Source organism: Heterodontus francisci, chromosome 25, assembly GCF_036365525.1.
Source record: "Heterodontus francisci isolate sHetFra1 chromosome 25, sHetFra1.hap1, whole genome shotgun sequence".
Classification (NCBI taxonomy): domain Eukaryota; kingdom Metazoa; phylum Chordata; class Chondrichthyes; order Heterodontiformes; family Heterodontidae; genus Heterodontus; species Heterodontus francisci.
The window spans coordinates 76029500-76042166 of record NC_090395.1 but is presented as its reverse complement, the minus strand read 5'-3'; the positions used below and the strand labels follow the sequence as shown (position 1 = coordinate 76042166).

Sequence of the window (12667 nt, the reverse complement as noted above, 5' to 3'; positions counted from 1 at the left end):
TCCTCAGTACTGACCTTCTGACAGTGCAGTGTTCCCTCAATACTGACCCTCCGACAGTGCAGCATTCCCTCAGTACTAACTCTCCGACAGTGCAGCACTCCCTCACTACTAACCCTCCGGTCAGTGCAGCACTCCCTCAGAACTGACCCTCCGACAGTGCATTGCTCCCTGACCCTTCAACAGTGCAGCACTCCCTCAGTACTGACCTTTCAACAGTGCAGCACTCCCTCACTACTGACCCTCCGACAGTGCATTGCTCCCTGACCCTTCAACAGTGCAGCACTCCCTCAGTACTGACCTTTCAACAGTGCAGCACACCCTCAGTACTGACCCTCCGACAGTGCAGCACTCCCACACTACTGACCCTCCGACAGTGCAGTGCTCCCTCAATACTGACCCTTCAACAGTGCTGTACTCCCTCAGTACTGACTCTCCGACAGTGCAGCACTCCCTCAGTACTGACCCTCTGACAATGCAGCACTTCCTCAGTACTGACCCTCCGACAGTGCAGCACTCCCTCAGTGCTGACCCTCTGATAGTGCAGCACTCCCTCACTGCTGACCCTCTGACAGTGCAGTGCTACCTCAGTACTGACTCTCTGACAGTGCAGCACTCCCTCAGGACTGGCCCTCTGACAGTGCAGCAATTCACTCAGTACTGACCCTCTGACAGTGCAGAACTCCCTCAGTACTGACCCTCTGACAGTGCAGCACTCCCTCAGGACTGGCCCTCTGACAGTGCAGTGCTCCCTCAGTATTGACCCCCTGACAGTACAGCACTCCCTCATTACTGAACCTTCAACAGTGCAGCACTCCCTCAGTATTGACCCCCCGACAGTACAGCACTCCCTCATTACTGAACCTTCAACAGTGCAGCACTCCCTCAGTACTGACCCCCCGACAGTACAGCACTCCCTCATTACTGAACCTTCAACAGTGCCGCACTCCCTCAGGACTGGCCCTCTGGCAGTGCAGTGCTCCCTCAGTACAGACCCTCCAACAGTGCAGGGCTTCCTCCGTACTGACCCTCGAACAGTGCAGTGCTCCCTCAATACGGACTCCCCGACAGTGCAGCACTCCCTCAGGACTGGCCCTCTGACAGTGCAGTGCTCCCTCAAGACTGACCCTTCAACAGTGAAGCATTCCCTCAGTACTGACCCTCTGACAGTGCAGCACTCCCTCAGTACTGACCTTCCGACAGTGCAGCACTCCCTCACTACTGACCCTCCGACAGTGCATTGCTCCCTGACCCTTCAACAGTGCAGCACTCCCTCAGTACTGACCTTTCAACAGTGCAGCACACCCTCAGTACTGACCCTCCGACAGTGCAGCACTCCCACACTACTGACCCTCCGACAGTGCAGTGCTCCCTCAATACTGACCCTTCAACAGTGCTGTACTCCCTCAGTACTGACTCTCCGACAGTGCAGCACTCCCTCAGTACTGACCCTCTGACAATGCAGCACTTCCTCAGTACTGACCCTCCGACAGTGCAGCACTCCCTCAGTGCTGACCCTCTGATAGTGCAGCACTCCCTCACTGCTGACCCTCTGACAGTGCAGTGCTACCTCAGTACTGACTCTCTGACAGTGCAGCACTCCCTCAGGACTGGCCCTCTGACAGTGCAGCAATTCACTCAGTACTGACCCTCTGACAGTGCAGAACTCCCTCAGTACTGACCCTCTGACAGTGCAGCACTCCCTCAGGACTGGCCCTCTGACAGTGCAGTGCTCCCTCAGTATTGACCCCCCGACAGTACAGCACTCCCTCATTACTGAACCTTCAACAGTGCAGCACTCCCTCAGTATTGACCCCCCGACAGTACAGCACTCCCTCATTACTGAACCTTCAACAGTGCAGCACTCCCTCAGTACTGACCCCCTGACAGTACAGCACTCCCTCATTACTGAACCTTCAACAGTGCCGCACTCCCTCAGGACTGGCCCTCTTGCAGTGCAGTGCTCCCTCAGTACAGACCCTCCAACAGTGCAGGGCTTCCTCCGTACTGACCCTCGAACAGTGCAGTGCTCCCTCAATACGGACTCCCCGAAAGTGCAGCACTCCCTCAGGACTGGCCCTCTGACAGTGCAGTGCTCCCTCAAGACTGACCCTTCAACAGTGAAGCATTCCCTCAGTACTGACCCTCTGACAGTGCAGCACTCCCTCAGTACTGACCCTCCGACAGTGCAGCACTCCCTCAGTACTGACCTTCCGACAGTGCAGCACTCCCTCACTACTGACCCTCCGACAGTGCATTGCTCCCTGACCCTTCAACAGTGCAGCACTCCCTCAGTACTGACCTTTCAACAGTGCAGCACACCCTCAGTACTGACCCTCCGACAGTGCAGCACTCCCACACTACTGACCCTCCGACAGTGCAGTGCTCCCTCAATACTGACCCTTCAACAGTGCTGTACTCCCTCAGTACTGACTCTCCGACAGTGCAGCACTCCCTCAGTACTGACCCTCTGACAATGCAGCACTTCCTCAGTACTGACCCTCCGACAGTGCAGCACTCCCTCAGTGCTGACCCTCTGATAGTGCAGCACTCCCTCACTGCTGACCCTCTGACAGTGCAGTGCTACCTCAGTACTGACTCTCTGACAGTGCAGCACTCCCTCAGGACTGGCCCTCTGACAGTGCAGCAATTCACTCAGTACTGACCCTCTGACAGTGCAGAACTCCCTCAGTACTGACCCTCTGACAGTGCAGCACTCCCTCAGGACTGGCCCTCTGACAGTGCAGTGCTCCCTCAGTATTGACCCCCCGACAGTACAGCACTCCCTCATTACTGAACCTTCAACAGTGCAGCACTCCCTCAGTATTGACCCCCCGACAGTACAGCACTCCCTCATTACTGAACCTTCAACAGTGCAGCACTCCCTCAGTACTGACCCCCTGACAGTACAGCACTCCCTCATTACTGAACCTTCAACAGTGCCGCACTCCCTCAGGACTGGCCCTCTTGCAGTGCAGTGCTCCCTCAGTACAGACCCTCCAACAGTGCAGGGCTTCCTCCGTACTGACCCTCGAACAGTGCAGTGCTCCCTCAATACGGACTCCCCGAAAGTGCAGCACTCCCTCAGGACTGGCCCTCTGACAGTGCAGTGCTCCCTCAAGACTGACCCTTCAACAGTGAAGCATTCCCTCAGTACTGACCCTCTGACAGTGCAGCACTCCCTCAGTACTGACCCTCCGACAGTGCAGCACTCCCTCAGTGCTGACCCTCCGACAGTGCAGCACTCCCTCACTACTGACCCTCTGACAGTGCAGTGCTACCTCAGTACTGACTCTCTGACAGTGCAGCACTCATTCAGTACTGACCCTCTGACAGTGCAGCACTCCCTCAGTACTGACCCTCCGACAGTGCAGCACTCCCTCAGGACTGGCCCTCTGACAGTGCAGTGCTCCCTCAGTATTGACCCCCTGACAGTACAGCACTCCCTCAGTACTGAACCTTCAACAGTGCAGCACTCCCTCAGTACTGACTCTCTGACAGTGCAGCACTCCCTCAGTACTGACCCTCTGACAGTGCAGCACTGACTCAGGACTGGCCCTCTGGCAGTGCAGTGCTCCCTCAGTACAGACCCTGCAACAGTGCAGGGCTCCCTCAGTACTGGCCCTCCGACAGTGCAGCATTCCATCAGGACTGGCCCTCTGACAGTGCACTGCTCCCTCAGTACTGACCCTCCAACAGTGCAGCACTCCCTCAGTACTGACCCTCCAACAGTGCAGTGCTCCCTCAATACTGACCCTCCGACAGTGCAGCACTCCCTCAGTACTGACCCTTCAACAGTGCAGCACTCCCTCACTACTGACCCTTCAACGGTGCAGCACTCCCGCAGTTCTGACCCTCTGACAGTGCAGTGCCCCCTCAATACTGACCCTCCGACAGTGCAGCACTCCCTCAGTACTGACTCTCCATCAGTGCAGCACTCCTTCAGTACTGACCCTCTGATAATGCAGCGCTCCCTGACCCTTCAACAGTGCAGCACTCCCTCAGTACTGACCTTCCGAGAGTGCAGCACTCGCTCACTACTGACCCTCTGGCAGTGCAGCACTCCCTCACTACTGACCCTCCGACAGTGCAGCACTCCCACAGTACTGACCCTCCAACAGTGCAGTGCTCCCTCAATACTGACCCTCCGATGGTGCAGCGCTCCTTCAGGACTGGCACTCTGACAGTGCAGCACTCCCTCAGTACTGACCCTCCAACAGTGCAGCGCACCCTCACTACTGACCCCTCAACAGTACAGCACTCTCTCAGTACTGACCCTCCAACAGTGCAGCGCTCCCTCACTACTAACCCTTCAACAGTGCAGCACTCCCTCAGTACTGACCCTCCAACAGTGCAGCACTCCCTCACGACTGAGCCTCCAACAGTGCAGCGCCCGCTCAGTACTGACCCTTCAACAGTGCAGCACTCCCTCAGTTCTGACCCTCCGACAGTGTAGCACTTCCTCAGTACTGACCCTCCGCCAGTGCAGCACTCCCTCAGTTCTGACCCTCCGACAGTGAGCACTCCCTCAGTTCTGACCCTCCGACAGTGAGCACTCCCTCAGTTCTGACCCTCCGACAGTGCAGCACTCCCTCAGTTCTGACCCTCCGACAGTGAAGTGTTCACTCAGTACTGACCTTCCGACAGTGTAGCACTCACTCAGTACTGACTCTCTGACAGTGCAGCACTCCCTCAGTACTGACCCTCTGACAGTGCAGCACTCCCTCAGTACTGACCTTCCGACAGTGTAGCACTCCCTCAGTGCTGACTCTCTGAAAGTGCAGCACTCCCTGTACTGACCCTCCGACAGTGCAGCGCTCACTCAGTACTGACCCTCCAACAGTGCAGCACTCCCTCAGTACTGACCCTCCGACAGTGTAGCACTCGCTCAGTACTGACCCTCCGACAGTGTAGCACTCGCTCAGTACTGACCCTCCAACAGTGCAGCACTCCCTCAGTACTGACCCTCCGACAGTGCAGCACTCCCTCAGTTCTGACCCTCCGACAGTGAAGCCTTCACTCAGTACTGACACTCCGACAGTGCAGCACTCCCTCAGTTCTGACCCTCCGACAGTGCAGCACTCCCTCAGTACTGACCCTCCGACAGTGCAGCACTCCCTCAGTACTGACCCTCCGACAGTGCAGCACTCCCTCAGTACTGACTCTCCGACAGTGCAGCACTCCCTCAATACTGACCCTCCGACAGTGCAGCGCTCCCTTAAAGGGACTTAAAGGGACATAGCTTTAAGTTGAGGGGTGATAGATATAGGGCAGATGTTAGAGGTAGTTTCTTTACTCAGAGAGTAGTAGGGGCATGGAACGCCCTGCCTGCAACAGTAGTAGACTCACCAACTTTAAGGGCATTTAAGTGGTAATTGGATAGACATATGGATGAAAATGGAATAGTGTAGGCCAGATAGTTTCACAGGTTGGCGCAACATCGAGGGCCGAAGGGCCTGTTCTGCGCTGTCATGTTCTAATTCTAACTCCCTCAGTACTGACCCTCCGACAGTATAGCACTCCCTTAGTCCTGACCCTCCGACATTGTAGCACTCCCTCAGTGCTGACCCTCCGACAGTGTCGCACTCCCTCAGTACTGACCCTCCGACAGGGCAGCACTCCCTCAGTACTGACCCTCTGACAGTGCAGCACTCCCTCAGTACTGACCCTCTGACAGTGCAGCACTGCCTCAGTACTGACCCTCCGACAGTGTATCACTCCCTTAGTACTGACCCTCCGACAGTGCAGCACACCCTCAGTACTGACCCTCCGACAGGGCAGCACTCCCTTAGTACAGTGGAGTGTCAGCCTGGATTGTGGTCCCAAGACACTGGAGTGGATTTGCAAACCCATGGTGTACCGATTCAAAGGCAGGAGTGCCAGCAACCAATGTGTGCCGACAATATTTTCTTTCTTAGTTCCCTCGTTACTTGTTGTCAGTCTTCTCAAAAGGCTTCATGTAAAAGGTATCATAAATTAAATCTACTTCCTTGTGCCTGGCCTTAACACAATTGCAGCTTTGAGCTGTGGAAATATTCTCTTTGGATTTTTTCTCTTTTGGTGAGATCTAATGTAATCTTTGCAAAGTAATTTACCTCACACAGAAACCAAAATGTGTAGAAATCTACATGAAATTGTAAAGGGAGCGCTGAAGGGCCTGGGTTAAAAAAAGATTTGTGTTATGATCTGGAATAACTAGGTGTGAATGAATACCCCAGTTTTACTGACTTTGAAAAATATTGCATCCGTCCAGTGGCTCTCCTCTCTTTTTAAGCGACATTTGTAGCACAATAGCCCTGCCTCCCAACATGGTTTCATTGTCTAGTATTTAATTTTTATTGATGACACTCCAGCTAAGCTTTTAAAGTATTTATTTAAAATGTGACTGATTTTCTGCATGTTAATTATTTCTGAGGAGCATTGAAGAACACTTTCAAAATTGAAATGAAAATTTGCAGGGATGCATCTGCCTGTGTATGTGTTCCCTGATGGACCAACTGCCTGTGTGTGTGTTCCCTGATGGACCAACTGCCTCCCCTTTACTGGGTCTAATAGATTCACCTTAAAACCAGCGATCAAACTGCACAGAACATCAAAGCCACACTGTGCGTGTAACTGGGCTAAGAACACCAGAAGAATTTGCTGCAAAGCAGTGACAATGGGAATCTAGAGTATCTGTAGGATATGATCCAGATGCAGGAGAGCAACATCTGTACAATAGATACCTGTTACTCTAACTTCCCAGGACCTCTGCACTTGTGTCAGACAGTTCTCCCTCCCTCATACAAACTACAGGTTCTCAAAGTCAAAACCTCTCACACCTAAACACTAACTTGTCTGCTAATGTAGTGTTTATGTTAGGAATGTTTAGGATCTGGAAAGCACTGCCTGAGAGTGTGGTGGAGGCAGGTTCAGTGAGTGTTTAGGATCTGGAATGCACTGTCTGAGAGTGTGGTAGAGGCAGGTTCAGTGAGTGTTTAGGATCTGGAATGCACTGTCTGAGAGTGTGGTGGAGGCAGGTTCAGTGAATGTTTAGGATCTGGAATGCACTGTCTGAGAGTGTGGTGGAGGCAGGTTCAGTGAGTGTTTAGGATCTGGTATGCACTGTCTGAGAGTGTGGTGGAGGCAGTTTCAGTGAGTGTTTAGGATCTGGAATGCACTGTCTGAGAGTGTGGTGGAGGCAGGTTCAGTGAGTGTTTAGGATCTGGAATGCACTGTCTGAGAGTGTGGTGGAGGCAGATTCAGTGAGTGTTTAGGATCTGGAATGCACTGCCTGAGAGTGTGGTGGAGGCAGGTTCAGTGAGTGTTTAGGATCTGGAATGCACTGTCTGAGAGTGTGGTGGAGGCAGGTTCAGTGAGTGTTTAGGATCTGGAATGCACTGTCTGAGAGTGTGGTGGAGGTAGATTCCATCATAGATTTCAAAAGGGAATTGGATAATTATCTGAAGAGAAAAAATTTGCAGGGCTGGGGGAAAAGGCGGGTGAGTGAGACTCACTGAATTGATCTTATAGACAGCCAGCACAGACATGGCCTCCTTCTGTGCTATAACCATTCTATGATTCTATGTTGTTGGAATAGGAATCTAGAGGCTTGGTATAATAATCCAGCACAATATGAATTCCCATCAGGCAGTTGAAGATTTGAATTCTGTTTCAAACAAAAATCAGAAATTAAAATGTTGGTATCAGTAAAAGTGACCATGAAACAGTCAGATTGTTATAAAAACCCAACTGGTTCACAAACATTGCTTTGGAGCATGAACTCTGCCATACTTTCCAGTTTATATGTAACTCCTGTCCCACATCAATGTGGTTCCCTGCCCTTTGAAGAGTACTGGCAAATCTCGGCAACTAGGGTGGTGCCAGTAAGACCAACAAGCTGGGATTAAATTGTAAAAATAAACTACATTCTGATTTATCTTCTACTCTTTTCATGTTACGTCCACTCAGAACCTTCATTGATCATCCAGCTCAACTTTATAAAATGTGTAGATACCAAGGAGCCTGTGTCAGCTTGGCTCAGATCGCAGGATGAAAGGAGAAGAGAAATATTTTTCACATGGAGGGTTGTGGAATATCCAGCAGAAACAGCAGAATACAGAATAAAATGGAAGGAAATAAATGTTTGAACAAGGGACGGAGTGAGGGGAATGAGAGTGGATAGCTCTTTCAACAGAGTTGATGCAGGCACGATAGGCTAATTGCCTCCAAATGCAGTGTAAAAATCTTAATTTCTGTGATTCAAACTAATCTCTGCATCAGAATGTTACAGCTTTTAAATCCACCCGAGGACCTGAGCCCATAACCCAGGCTGACACATCATTGCAGTACTGAGGGAGTGCTGCACTGTCAGAGGGTCAGCACTGAGGGATTGCCGCACTGTCGGAGGGTCAGTACTGAGGGATTGCTGCACTGTCAGAGGGTCAGTACTGAGGGTGTGCTGCACTGTCAGAGGGTCAGTACTGAGGGAGTGCTGCACTGTCGGAGGGTCAGTACTGAGGGATTGCTGCACTGTCAGAGGGTCAGTACTGAGGGTGTGCTGCACTGTCAGAGGGTCAGTACTGAGGGAGTGCTGCACTGTCGGAGGGTCAGTACTGAGGGATTGCGGCACTGTCAGAGGGTTAGAACTGAGGGAGAGCTGCACTGTTGGAGGGTCAATACTGAGGGATTGCCGCACTGTCAGAGGGTCAGTACTGAGGGAGTGCTGCACTGTCAGAGGGTCAGTATTGAGGGAGTGCTGCACTGTTGGAGGGTCGTACTGAGGGAGTGCTGCACTGTCGGAGGGTCAGTACTGAGGGAGCACTGCACTGTCAGTGGGTCAGTATTGAGGGAGTGCTGCATTGTCAGAGGGTCAGTGCTGAGGGAGTACTGCACTGCCAAAATTCCCATTCTGAGCCCCAATAAAATGATGCAACGAGATTGAATTTCCCCCTATTTCTTTGCACAGAAATGTGATCAACAGTTGGAATAGTTTAGTCCAACACCTTGAAGAAACAGCTGGATTCTATCATGAGGAGACAATAGGGCTGTGGGTTCTGGAAGGAGGGGATCAAGTGGGCTGAATGATCTGGTAGTAAATCATTGCAGTGGAGTGGCACTGCTTCCTGCGACTGATGGTCCTGCCTCTCACCACGTGTCTCACCTCTACAATTGTCCTTCTCTCTTGTATGTTACAGAACGCCGTGCGTCATAACCTCAGTCTTCACAAGTGTTTTGTACGAGTGGAGAATGTAAAGGGGGCAGTTTGGACGGTGGATGAAGTCGAATACCAAAAGCGAAGACCACCAAAGATGACTGGGTAAGGTTCGGTTCAAACTTTCTCCCATACTCCTCACTGGCACTTTTACATTTGACATTTCAGTTAGAGGTCACATGTGCTAGGGTGTACAGTCAGACTGGTGTCCTGCAGCTGACTGGCTGCATTAACTGCCCATGGAGACCAGATCAAGGTCAGGTTAGAACAGAATACCATTCAACACCTTTTTTTTAGAAAGCAACACTGGACACACGAGATACGAACTCAGATCTTATGCACTGGTACAGAGAAATGGAATGATCAGTTTTCAAAGCTGGAATCAATTGATCTCTCTGATAGGATTGAACAGAATGGTGGCAAAACTTGACTCAACTTCTCACTGCCATTTCCCTTATCTCCTCGTCCTGTTTCATCCTATAATGACTTAATTTTAGTTTCTTTTCTATTTCGGACATGTGGCACTTCCCTGCAATTTTTGCAGTAGATTTTGAGGAGTGCAAAAGAGTAATAGTGTCCCCCCACCCCCGTTTCAGAGATGATAATTTCCTGTATTTTTTAACCTATTACAGCTGCATTTGAGAATAAGACAGATGTAATTTGTACGTGTAAAAAAATATGAAAAGACAACATCACAAAGACGGGTTTACAATGCATGTATGTAAACACACAAAGTATGGTGAATAAGGTTGGTGAGCTATAAGCATAAATAGCCGTGTGGGTGTTACGTCTTCTTGTTGTTTTCTGGTTCCCAGATGTTGGAAATAATCACACTTTAAACGTGGAAAAGTTGAAGTCTTTGTTCAATCATTCATCCACCATGCTGCCTGCTGTAGGACTGGGGAAGCTGGTTTTGTGCTACATATCCCATGACTCTCCAGTGTAGTCGTGAATGTGGCCCCACTGAAACACTTACACATAGCAACTAGTTCCTAGCTAATTAGTTCCTCGCACTTTACAGATAGTATAACAATATGTAACGTCCCTCTTTCTTTAAAACATAATGCCCCTATATCAATATAACTGTCAATATAACTAAAGAAAATTATCAACTGACTTTTGGAAATAAGCTGAACCCCTTTTTTGAGTCTTTTATGGTGTGTATTCTTTTTCTAAAACATATTATTCATGGTATCGCTTGGGTGGTAAGATGTTGTACCTCCATCTTGTACATTTGGCATTTGTTGCTCTCAGTGGTGAGTTGGCATGCTGTACAGGTGATGTTGTGTCACTTGCTGGTGATGTTGTTATGTTGTCTCGCTGGATAGTGATGTTTCTGGTGTTGTTGATGGTCTTTTCTGTCGCTCCAGCTCAGGTGTAGGTCAAATATGAATTCTGTTCCTTCTCATTTGGTACCGGTTTCAGTCTCAATGATATATGACCTTGGAGTCTCAGCTTCACCAACAACTTTTGCTGGGCTCCAGGTTTTCATGATTGGATCCTGTACGTGTACAGTTTGTTCTTTTAACAGCTCGAGTAGGGATTTAGCATACTTGTTGAAGTGTTGCTCTCCTCTTACCTGTGCTTCAGTGAGTTGTTGTCTCACTTCCTCCTGGTCACTTGAAGGGTGTATTTTGCTTGGCAGAGTTGTTTCATATTTTCTTCCATTCAACAGTTCTGCAGGTGATTTAATGTCAGCCTTGAGAGGTGTGGATCGGAGTGACAATAAGGCCAGGTTTGGATGTTCCTTCGTCTCTTGGCATTTCACAAGTGTTCTTTTGACCGTCTGGACGTGTCTTTCTATAAATCCGTGTCCCTCTGAGTAGTGTGGTGATGAGGTGATGGCGTTGAACCCATACTGGTCAGCGAATTCCTTAAATTCTCTGGATGTGAATTGGGTGCCATTGTCACATATTAACCTTTCAGGAATCCCTTGCTTAGTGAACAGAACTCGTACTGCTGAGATTATTATTGTGGCTCTCAAGTCTTTCACCTTCCGGATAAAAGGGAATTTTGAGTCGTAGTCTGCGACGATGAGATACCATTCTTGATTATGTGTGAATAAATCTACTCCTACAGTCTGTCATGGTCTGGGTGGTACTTCAGTAGCTATCATCTCTTTCTGCTGTGTGTTTCTGTACTTCTGGCATACATTGCATGTGGACACCATATTTTCAATATCTTTGTATACATCTATCCAGTACACAGCTGATCTGGCTCTGAGCTTACAGTTCTCCATTCCCATGTGGCCTTCGTGTATCTTTTGGAGAAGTTCTTCCTGCATTGATTTGGGGATGATTATTCTGGATCCGGCCAGCAGAACACCATCTTCTAGTGAGATGTCATCTCTGATAGACCAGTACTGCCGTATTGCTGACTGTGTGTGCTGTACCTTATACCATTGTTTAAAAAGGGTGTGAGGGATAGGCCAAATAATTATAGGCCAGTCAGTCTGACCTCGGTGGTGGGTAAATTATTAGAATTAATTCTGAGGGACAGAATAAACTGCCACTTAGAAAGGCACGGATTAATCAGGGATGGTTAGCATGGATTTGTAAAGGGAAGGTCATGTCTTATTAACTTAATTGAATTCTTTAAGGAAGTAACAAGAAGGATTGATAAGGGTAGTGCAGTGGATGTGGTCTACATGGAGTTTAGTAAGGCATCTGACAAGGTTCCACATGACAGACTGGTCAGTAAAATGAAAGCCCATGGGATACAGGGGAAGGTGGCAGGTTGGATCCAAAATTGGCTCAGTGACAGGAAGCAAAGGGTAGTAGTCGGCGGATGTTTTTGTGAATGGAAAGCGGTTTCCAATGGCATTGCACAGGGCTCAGTGTTGGGTTCTTTGCTGTTTGTGGTATATATTAATGATTTGGACTTAAACGTGGGAGGCATGATTGGAAAATTTGATGATGACATAAAAATTGGTCGTCTAGTTAATAGTGAACAGGATAGCTGTAGACTCCAGAATGATATCAATGGTTTGGTTGAGTGGGCGGAATAGTGATGCTGGAACTGTATAAAACACTGGTTAGGCCAGAGCTGGAGTATTGTGTACAGTTCTGGTCACCACATTACAGGAAGGACATAGTTGCTCTGGAGAGAGTACAGAGGAGATTTACAAGAATGTTGCCAGGGCTCGAAAGTTGCAGCTATGAGGAAAGATTGGATAGGCTAGGGTTGTTTTCCTTAGAACAGAGGAGGCTGAGGGGTGACTTAATAGAGGTGTATAAAATTATGAGGGGCTTAGATAGAGCCTGTCACTCTAGAATTGGCCTTTATAGCCACTCCAGGCGCTGCTTCACAAACCACTGACCACCTCCAGGCGCTTATCCATTGTCTCTCGAGATAAGGAGGCCAAAGAAAGATAGAGTAGACAGGAAGGACCTGTTTCCCCTCGCAGAGAGGTCAATTACCAGAGGGCACAGATTTAAGGTGATTAGTAGAAGGATTAGAGGGGACATGAGGAGAAAC

General features: G+C 49.6%; 1 protein-coding gene across 8 annotated transcripts in view; it reads left to right on the top strand.

Moving 5' to 3' along the window:
• foxp4 (forkhead box P4) overlaps window positions 1-12667 on the top strand; it is a 500447-nt gene that overhangs the window by 466448 nt on the left and 21332 nt on the right. For all 8 annotated transcript variants that reach the window (XM_068057550.1, XM_068057552.1, XM_068057556.1 and 5 more), the window contains one exon: window positions 9174-9295. In XM_068057550.1, coding sequence (XP_067913651.1) covers window positions 9174-9295 — 122 coding nt within the window. The remainder of the gene's footprint in view (window positions 1-9173; window positions 9296-12667) is intronic.